The following is a 9,780-nucleotide window of genomic DNA, read 5'->3' as shown; positions in this document are numbered from 1 at the left end:
CCAGCGGAAATTTGCAGATGTTGAATTTACTTCCTGCATGAAAAGTTTTAACAATGGCACAGCGGGTTTAACGATTACAAGTCGACTTGGTAGAATACGTGTTTGAAACAAGTTATTAATGTTTGGAAAGTGAAATTTTGTCATGATTCTTAATCACACTTAAACACTCACGTAGAACCTGAATTAACCGCTCCAATCCGATCCTTAAGTGAAGCTGAAAATACAATTGGAAACTTCAGATACATTCAACCTCAGGAAAAAGAAAAAAAAATCTGGCAACAGAAATTAACCTACTGCAAAACTACTTTATTGAAACTCTAAGAAGCCTCTGGACATGATACAATACTGACCCCTTGTGGAGTTTTACTGAAACTTCACTTATTGAATGTGCTCATGAGCAACAAAACAGCCACTTATTGGCTGTGAATGACACCCAAAACATACTCAGTTAGCTCCTATTTATGCAAGTGTTTGGTTTTTTTTGCCCTTTTCTCCTGACATTTGAACAGTTTTTTTTCCCGGGTTTCCCGATCTTCTGCCTGGGTTGCTGTGAGCAACCTGAGTCCGGCCTGCTCTTTGAATGGATCCACGGGTCTGGTCCTCGGCGGGCCCAAACTACTTCTCAAAGAGTATTCTGGAGTTGTCGCAAGTCTGGAATCAGGAGCCTGACTGATCGCCCCGTGTGGGTCGGCGCTGTGAGACCCTGATATTGTCATGTTTTGACTGACAGTTCTTCCTAAAGCTGAAACACAGGTCTTGCTCTCCCTAGACCCGCCCTCGTGTATGTGTGACTGTGTTTGATTCTGGTTCTGTTTCGGGTCTTGCGGGTCAGGTAGCAGAGAACTCTGGGTTCCAGGAGGACCCCACGAGACTCGCGGCCTGCTGTTGCTCTCTGTGTTGACGCTCGCTTCATCCGTTCGTTGCTCCCTTTGGACGGCATTGAGCTTGAGGAAGACGGCGTCCTGCCTGAAAGGACGTGGAAGACCCCTACTCTTCATCAGTTTGTTTGTCGCCTTCTCGCTCTGAATAACCGACTGTTTTGCACAGACGTCTCTGGCTGCAAGGAGAAAGTTCCATTTAGGAACAACTCATCTGGAAGCCTGTTGGCACTATTTCTGATGCTGAGAAGTGCTTACCTTCTGCCTGGAAGTGAGAGCGGGGAAGCAGTTCAGTTATCTCCGGTTTCTTGAAGCTAGAGTCGTGGATCTTTTGGCAGGGCGAATCCACCTGTGCTTCGGTACCGGCCCCGACAGAAGCGAGGTGAAGCTGTCTGAGTGAAGCATCAGATTTGTCCGAAACGGCAGCATGGCCTCCCTTTGTTGAGTCTGCGTAATCCCAGAATACCTTGGCAAACTGGTAGTGCTTCACGCTGGATTTTGAGTTCACTAAAATACTACAAGGATTGGAATTAAAACATGGAAGAAGAAACGCGCTAAAATAAAAACCGAGCCATTCGTGAGAGTGAATCTGACTCACCAGTCTTCGTGGACGTGGACGGAACGTATTTGTCCTGTTTCAACCTCGGCTGTAATTTCTCTCAATAAACCTCCAGAGATGAAATTAAAAATGCGAATTTTCCCATCCGCACAGCCAGTAATGAGACGGAGGTAGATGAGGGTCAGATATTTGACCTCTCTGCAAGAAAAGTCAATAAAACAGCGGGAAAAGGTAAAGTAACACCTAACGATCAAAGGTATCTTACTCACTTTGGGTGGCTGAAGGTCATCAGACACTGTTTGGAATCACACGTGCTGCTCCAGGCCATGACCTGACCGCTACAGTCGCCGGACAACAAGTGCCACTGGTCAACGAACAGGCACTTCACTGAGCTCTTATGGGCATCTATCACCTTCAGGGAGGAAGATGGATGAAGGTTAAACGTGAATTAAATGTAAACTAGATGAAGAGCACATGCATGGATGCTCTCACCCTGATCAGCGACGAACTCTCCATGTCCCAGATTTTGACCGATCCCTTACTGCAGCTGCTATACACCATCATTTCGCTGATCTTCACACACTGGATGGGGTTGGGGTGTTTGAATTGGTATTCATCAAAATTCTTCCCCGTCTTTAGACACCACACTGTCAAAATACATACAAGTATTAGGAATATAAATCACTAACTCAATCAAAACCTATAGATTCTTTATATATATATATATATATATATATATATATATATATATATATATATATATATATATATATATATATAGTGCTATGAAAACATTTGGGCACCCTTGATAATATTCCATATCAGCAATTTCAGTTAAATATTTCATATAGCAGACAAACAGAGTGACATTTGAGAAGTGGAAAGAAGTTTATAGTATTTACAGAAAGTGTGCAATAATTATTTAAACAAAAGTAGGTGCATGATTTGGCCACTCTTGTTGTTTTATTGATTTGAATATTTATTGGAACACAGAATTTGTTTGGTCAGCTCATTGATCGTTGAGCGACATACACAGGTGAAGCCAATCATGAGGAAGACTATTTAAGGCGGCCAGTAACATTTCTCTTCTTTACTGCTTCTCTGGCAACGAGGGAGCCTCAAAACAACTGCCAAATGGCCTGAAAGCAAAAAGATTGTTGAATATCATAGTCCAGGGAAAGGGCATGAAAAGATAGCTCAGAGATTTCAGCTGTCAGTTTCCACTGTGGACAAATGGAATGATGTGTTGTGGACTGATGAAACTAAAGTTGAGTTATTTGGACATGAAAAGGGGGTGATATGCAAGGTGGATAAAGAAAACAGCATTCTAAAACAAACATGTGCTACACACAGTAAAATCTGATGGTGGTCCCATCATGCTGTGGAGGTGTGTCCAGTGCAGGTACTGGAAATCTTGTTAAAGTTTAAAGTCGCATGGATTCCAGTCGGTATCGGAAGATTCTTGCAAACAATGTTCAACAATCGGTGACAAAGTTGCGGTTGCGTTGGGGCTGGATACATCAACAAGACAACGACTCCATACACTACTCAAATTCTACTAAGGCATTCATTCAGAGCACAAGGTTCTGGAATGGCTATCTCAGTCCCCAGACCTGAATTTTATTGGAAATCTGTGGTGTGATTTAATGAAACCATCAAACCTGACTGAACTGGAGATGTTTTATTGAAGAAGTACGGCCAAAAATACCTTTATTATATTTAGAAATCAAGAATGAAACAAGTTCATGATGGAAATCATTCTAAACTTCATGAAAGATACCTGACCTTTTACGAGACAATCTTTTCCTCCAGAGACCAGTCTATCAGCATGGATGTCCAGGCAGCTGACAGTGGCGTTATGACCGTAGAACGCCATCAAGCATTCATCCGTCTTCAAATCCCAACATCTACAAAAGTGTATAATAAATAAAGTAGCAGCACATCGTCCACATACAGAACAACCTAAAGTCACGCCTCGCCCTCCTCACCTGAGGCTTGTGTCACAGCTGGCCGTTATCACCAGGCCTCTGTCCTGACAGAGCAGCACCGCCCGGATGCTGCCGGTGTGGCCCTTCATCACCGCAAACATTTTTGTGTGTGACCCCACATAAAACAGTTGCACCTTGCAGTCCTTGGAGCCAACGGCCATCAAAGAGCCGCCTCTGTAGTCCAACTCCCGATGAGGGTCAGTGCTGTAAAACACAACCTTGCTCACATCAGTCGCGCAATATAATGTGATCGATTCATTGTACGCAATATTTAAAGGAAGCTTAAAACACCAACTTGTTCAGCAGCACCCTTGTGAAATAAGCGCCGCAATAAACATTTCGCTCTTCCATTTGCACCATCTTGGTTTTGGCTTCGGCGTGACCATCTTCAAGCTGCGTATCCTGTGGAACCAATGAATGAATCCATATATTCTAAATCCACTGGTACAGCAGTGATGCTGGCAGAGGATTTTGGTTTATTGACCTTTTGGACACCAGATTGGATGTCTTCTTCCTCATCATCCTCGACTGGTACAGGGACTTCAACAATTCGGGCTTGAGTGGGATGCACTATTTTAACCCTTCTGGATCTCTGCAAGATAGCCGTTATTCTCATAAGCCAAAAGTGACAACTTTAATCACTGCACAAATCCTTCATGTTTAAACTTTTCTATGAATAAATCCCGTAAACACATGTCCTCACCGTCACCATTGACTTCATTTGCTGTTGAACTGTTTTCCGGAACTTGGTTTCCTCCATGGTTTCCTGTGTGAGGCGCTGCCAATACTGACAAACCTTCAGGCAGGATTTCAGCGCGGGCTCATTTAACAGACCTGACAAGAGACACATTATCGACAACAGTGGAATTTACCTTATTCTAACTTCATTTTACTCAGTTAAGGTTAGTTGGTTAGTGATAATATAATATTACTCTATTGCAGGTATATTTTCAGCCTACCTATAATGGTCTTTGACAGACTAACAGGCAGACAGGATATGAAGTCACGATATCGGCTGACCCCAGATACAGACTTTGAGGACCCTGGCACCACCATGAGAGCAGGGTCCTCTGAGTCTTCATCACTATCATGTTCCTGTTCAATGGCGCTGGTAACTGAAAGTGAATAGGATTCATTTACAATAAATTCAACTCCTAATAACCAACATATACAATAAAAAAAAAAGTGGATGGAAATTAATTATCTTTGTTACGTTCATTTAGTCATTCATTCATCTTCTTTCTATTTCCACACATGATAAACCATGTGTTCAACTATGTGGCTTTTACTGACCCCTAGTGGTGTCAATGGGTATTGCACATCAAGTCAAACACCTGTACTGTACTTTGATATTTTTTTACCTTTGCTTTGCAGCAAAGCTTGTTTTTGACTGACCAGAAGCACGTTGGTCAGATTAGCGACCATGCATAACAGTTCTAAATCACAGCGTGAGAGCAGATTGCAGATGTAGTGTGTTTTAATCCAGTTGGGACTGCTGTCAAACCAGTCCCACATCTCATTCGTGTCCACGCTGGGCGGATTCCCGTTCGGTTCTGAGTTGCGGGTGGGGTAATCTTGAGGGCGGATTGGTCTCTTCGACCTGGCGTAAGCAAATAGGGACCATGACGTTAAGCGCAGCGTAGTTTGGACGCTTTGGAGCACTCCGATATCCCTGCAACGTAAAATCAGCCCCAGGAGGAATCTCCTCTTGAATCCATCCGACACTTTCCACACCCGATGAGTGGAACCCGGTGATTTGCGGGAGAAGACACAAACTTGACAAATCCCGCACGCATTGACACAGGAGTTCATCTCACGGGCCGACACACTTCCGATCATCTTGAAGAACTTCAAGCTGTTTGCCTCTTTTTGTCTGCTTTGTTTCCGTGATCAGTATCAACAAACATCAAAGGGCTTTGTGGGTTACCGGGCAACGAATCCACGCGCCGGCGGAGCGGATGGGCGCGAATTCATGCGGCGAGTTTAACTAGCAAGTTAGCTTGCTAGTATTTAAATAGTCTCGGATCGATGATCGGTGATGATGTAAATTCCCCAGTTTGTGATCAATAAAGAAAATAAATTTGCAAAAAAGGAGGTGCGCCGCCCGGGAATCGAACCCGGGTCGCAAGAATGGGAATCTTGCATGATACCACTACACCAGCGGCGCCTCGTAGTAGTGGGAGATCATTTCGTTATTTGATCCAAATCCGTCTGCACTGTATTGTGGGTAATAAGTATGATTTGTTTTGGTGAAGATGATTTTTGGTAATTTAATGTGATAAAAACTGTAAACGACTGCAGTTGCATAGAAATCGCAATATGTAAACTACTGTACCACATTTAATTTGAAACAAATAAATCTCGACTTTTAATGCAGAAAGTCGGAGTCATTCTCTTCCGGGGACAGCGTCAGCGGTCACCAATAGTTTCCGGTTTATTGTTTAAGAAACACAAGCCTGTCTGGAATGGCAGCAAACTACTTTAAAACAAAAAGAGGATCGTTGCAATTGTGATTTGAGTGAGTAAAAAACTTACGAATGCATTACTAGACGTTTATAAAAGTACGTCAAAAATATTTTTCTGTACTCTAAAGCTAGCCTTTATCTTGCCTGAGCCTCTGGGGGTGTCCAGAGTTAGCGACACTAAGAATGTCTGCTAATGTCTGATTAGTCAGGAGAGCAAACTGGAACATTATTTTAACCTTATATGAGTTCTTTGTCACATTCATCGTCACGGAATCTGTTAGCTTGTGGAATCTGTAGCTGGACTGCATTAGCGAATAGCTTGACGTGCTACCGTTAGCTGTTATGTAATCAACACTGTATTGTGAGCAGCTTGATGGTGACGTTTCCAGCGGCGGAGCCTGCATTCATGTCGGGCAGGAGCGACGGGTTGGAGTGGGTTGAGACAACCGAGGAGGTTGTTATCACAGAGGAGTGTCTTACTCCAGAAAACACTGCGGGTTTGTGTCTTTATTACTTTGTGCTAGGGTTTGACACTTAAATCGAGGCAATCTATGAGCTTCTAAAAAAATGTTCTTTCACTTAGAACCCGTGGAAACGCCAATCCAGAGGTTACTGGACACTGTGGACAACACAGACTCAAATGATGGCTTTGGTAAACAAGAAATCCAGCTGACCACATCATTTTTCACTTTAATATGAGAAAACCAAACCCCACAGGTTAATTCCAGAAAGTTTTATTCCAATAACCATTTTGTGCCCTTTTTAAATTCCTCAGATTGTGACGAGTGTCTGACACTATTCCAGGACCAGAGTGATCTGGATAACAGTAACGGCCCATCTTTTATTCTCGACTTTCCTACAATCATGGGCGATCCCCAAAGGGCGCTCCTCACCCTCCCGTACGGGCTGGTGATAGGCAGATCAAGTATTCCCAGCGCAGGTGTTGGTGTCATAAATCATGGATCTATTGTGCCTCTGGGAATGCATTTTGGACCGTATGAAGGAGAAGTGACATCAATGGAAAACTCCATAACCAGTAACTTCTCCTGGGAGGTTAGCTTGACGTTTTGATATTTTAAATTGAATCCGATTTCTTTACTTCTGCAAATATTTCTTAGGATGTTTCGTTTTGAATATTTAATCTTGAATGTATTTTAATTTGTTTTCCAGATTTGCAAAGGAAAAGATGAGTATGAGTACATTGATGCTGCCAGAGAAACACACTCAAACTGGATGAGGTATCCTTCCATGCTTTGCTGTTGTTAAACCTTGGAACCTGCACCGTTTCGATTGCTTATTACTGTGTTTTCTCACATAGATACATCAACTGTGCTCGTAACAAAGAGGAGACAAATTTGCTGGCAGTCCAGTACAAAGACAGCATCCTGTTTCACTGCTGTCGCTCCATACAGCCTGGAGATGAGCTCATGGTATGGCCCAGCAACAAACTTCTCTCTCACTTCAGTGAAACTTGGGCCCAGGTGTGGCTGATGAAACTGAAAGCTGCAGGTATCTATCACGTAACTGAAGAAAGAAATGATCTTTTCTGGCTTTTTCCTCTTCTTTTACATTTTTCTCTTCTAAATCACAGAGACTAACACAACGGCGACATCTCCGGTCTTCACATGCTCCCACTGTCCCCTGTCCTTCACGACGGAGTCCTTCCTCCAGCGACATAGAGACTGTTTCCACGTACAGCCTGATGCCAACAGCACAGTGCTAACCGCTGAATCGGTAGAACCAGCTTGTGTCCCTGAATCGGTTGACTCTGCAGAATCTGTGGTGGTTTTATCCATCGATCTGGTCGAGTCCAACACATGCGGTGATTGCGGGAAGGTTTTCAAGCAAATACCTCACCTTAAGAGGCACAAGCTCTGCGTCCACGCCAACAAGCGGCCCTACTGCTGTCCTCAATGCAGGCGGAGCTTCAGCCAGGCATCGGGATTAATCAGACACCAGCGAGTTCACAGAAAGCAGGCTGTGATAAAAGACACAGAAATTGTTACTATAGAGACTTCAATCCTTGATGAGGAGGAGAGTTTGACCCTGAGTTCAGAACCCGGCGCTGTAACAGAGGAGATGAAGGATACGAATGGAAGCGAGATGCCAGACGAAGCTGTGGATGTGAGCGGAACAGAGTGCGTAGCATCCCAAGACAGTCGCTCAGAATCGAGTAAGAGCGTCACGAATGAGTCCCTCAAACAGCATGAGGTGACTGTCCGGGAAATTTTGCGTCCGTACGTCTGCAGCGTGTGCCAGAGGACCTTCAGGCAGTACTGCGATCTGTCCAGACATCTGCCGTGTCACCAGAAGGGAAGCAGAGCAGAAACGAGAAAGAATCCGACTCCTGATGAATCGACCGTCAGGCCGTTCAGCTGTGCTGACTGTTCACTCGCTTTTTCATCCGTGGACCACCTTCAGCAGCACGTAGGTGAGCATCACTCAGAGGAATCAGTGGTGGAGAATCAAGATGATGCTCCAGCGCCCGCCGGGGACGATCAGATCCAGGATCCAGACTTTATTCCACACCCCTCGGTGGCCAAAACTCTTCAAAATCAACCGTCACCCAGGCCGCAGCGACTTGGAGCGAGATCTAAAATATCCGCCATCACTAAACTCATAGCTCCCAAACGAAGGGCAGCCGTGTGCAAGAAGCCGTTAACCAGCGCCGCCCAGACTGAGACGAGCTCCACTGAGCCACAAGCACCTGTTAGCAAAACCGTTAAGTTAACGAAATATAAGTGGTTTAGCTGCAATCGCTGCAAACGTACATACGCCAACCCGGATGAGCTCAAAGTGCACAAGTGCGCTCTGAAACAACACAAGTGCGGTCAGTGCGGGATGACCTTCAACAAGTCGGGCTTCCTGAAGAGACATGAGCAGACGGCGCACGTCGGCGCAAAGTCGTACGGCTGCGACGGCTGCGCCAAAGCCTTCAGCACGTCGGCCAAACTCAAACGCCATCAGAAGAACGCCACGTGTCGGAAGCACCAGTGCACGTCCGAGCTCTTCTCCTGCTCCTTCTGTCAGTTTTCATTCACCATGAAGAACTACCTGATCAAGCACGTCAAGAGGCACCACCCCGTCGAGTACCTGTCCCACTGCGATTCCGACAGCTTCGTGGAGCAGCTGAAGGAGGAGGAGAAAGAGGAGAACGAATGTGTTTGCCCCCACTGCGAGAAGACCTTCACCAGTGCCAAATCCTTCAAATCCCACCCGTGTTTCCAGCAGGTGAAGGTTCTGTACTTGTGCACGGACTGCGGGAAGGGCTTCACCAACCACTACGGCCTCAAGCAGCATCAGCGCATCCACACGGGGGAGAAGCCCTACAGTTGCCCCCACTGCAGCAAAAGCTTCTCCTACACGGGACAGCTGAACGTCCACCTGCGGACTCACACCGGGGAGAAGCCGTACCTGTGCACCCACTGCGGGGAGAGCTTCCGCCAGTCGGGCGACCTGAAGAGACACGAGAGGAAGCACACGGGGGTGAGGCCCTACAACTGCCCCGAGTGTTGCAAAAGCTTCAGCCGCCTGCAGAGCCTCAAAGCCCACCAGATGCTCCACCTGGGACAGAGGATGTTTAAATGCACTCAGTGCGGGAAGAGCTTCTCCCGGAACTATCACCTCAGGAGACACCACCAGAAGATGCACCTGTAGTTTAAAAAAAAGAAAGAGCTTAAAATGTAACGTTTGAAGGTCTTGTTCATAGCTTTTTTTTTTTTTTTTCAAAATTGTATTTTTATGTGAAGAACTTTCAAAGTTTGATCATGTGGACGATGCAAAAGCGAATATTTCATTCATTCCATCTGCAATCAACAAAAAACAAAACAAAAGATAAACCGAACGCTGCGGTCAAACATTTCTCATATCACAAAAAAAATAAAAGACAA

General features: G+C 45.1%; 2 protein-coding genes and 1 non-coding gene across 3 annotated transcripts; 1 reads left to right on the top strand and 2 right to left on the bottom strand.

Annotated features, from left to right (window-relative positions):
* Positions 1-455: 455 nt before the first annotated feature.
* Positions 456-5,461, bottom strand: fbxw10 (F-box and WD repeat domain containing 10). The gene is made up of 12 exons (XM_068306031.1): positions 4,787-5,461; positions 4,385-4,540; positions 4,129-4,259; positions 3,910-4,017; positions 3,721-3,827; positions 3,426-3,629; positions 3,223-3,344; positions 1,930-2,084; positions 1,707-1,849; positions 1,477-1,635; positions 1,137-1,393; positions 456-1,057 (listed from the first exon to the last, which is right to left on the bottom strand). The coding sequence occupies exons 1-12, from the start codon at positions 5,262-5,264 to the stop codon at positions 456-458; spliced, it is 2,622 nt and encodes an 873-aa protein (XP_068162132.1). The 5' UTR covers positions 5,265-5,461.
* A 60-nt stretch (positions 5,462-5,521) lies between these two features.
* trnag-ccc (transfer RNA glycine (anticodon CCC)) lies at positions 5,522-5,592 on the bottom strand. Its single transcript has one exon. It is a non-coding gene; the product is annotated as a tRNA-Gly (tRNA).
* A 271-nt stretch (positions 5,593-5,863) lies between these two features.
* prdm9 (PR domain containing 9) lies at positions 5,864-9,776 on the top strand. Its single transcript, XM_068304990.1, has 7 exons — positions 5,864-5,943; positions 6,260-6,387; positions 6,474-6,542; positions 6,666-6,943; positions 7,061-7,128; positions 7,209-7,399; positions 7,482-9,776. Exons 2-7 carry the CDS (start codon positions 6,264-6,266, stop codon positions 9,545-9,547), a joined length of 2,796 nt encoding a protein of 931 aa, XP_068161091.1. The 5' UTR covers positions 5,864-5,943; positions 6,260-6,263; the 3' UTR covers positions 9,548-9,776.
* Positions 9,777-9,780: the final 4 nt, after the last annotated feature.

This window comes from Antennarius striatus, chromosome 21 (assembly GCF_040054535.1).
Source record: "Antennarius striatus isolate MH-2024 chromosome 21, ASM4005453v1, whole genome shotgun sequence".
NCBI lineage: Eukaryota > Metazoa > Chordata > Actinopteri > Lophiiformes > Antennariidae > Antennarius > Antennarius striatus.
This window is presented reverse-complemented; position numbering and strand designations above follow the sequence as displayed.

Coding starts and splice junctions, on each gene's coding strand:
- fbxw10 (XM_068306031.1), bottom strand. CDS start 5,264: ATGATCGGAAGTGTGTCGGCCCGTGAGATGAACTCCTGTGTCAATGCG. Junction 3,345..3,425: donor AGCTGTGACACAAGCCTCAG/GTGAGGAGGGCG, acceptor ACACTTTTGTAG/ATGTTGGGATTTGAAGACGG. Junction 1,850..1,929: donor AGAGTTCGTCGCTGATCAGG/GTGAGAGCATCC, acceptor TCCTCCCTGAAG/GTGATAGATGCCCATAAGAG.
- prdm9 (XM_068304990.1), top strand. CDS start 6,264: ATGGTGACGTTTCCAGCGGCGGAGCCTGCATTCATGTCGGGCAGGAGC. Junction 6,388..6,473: donor TACTCCAGAAAACACTGCGG/GTTTGTGTCTTT, acceptor TCTTTCACTTAG/AACCCGTGGAAACGCCAATC. Junction 7,400..7,481: donor GATGAAACTGAAAGCTGCAG/GTATCTATCACG, acceptor TCTAAATCACAG/AGACTAACACAACGGCGACA.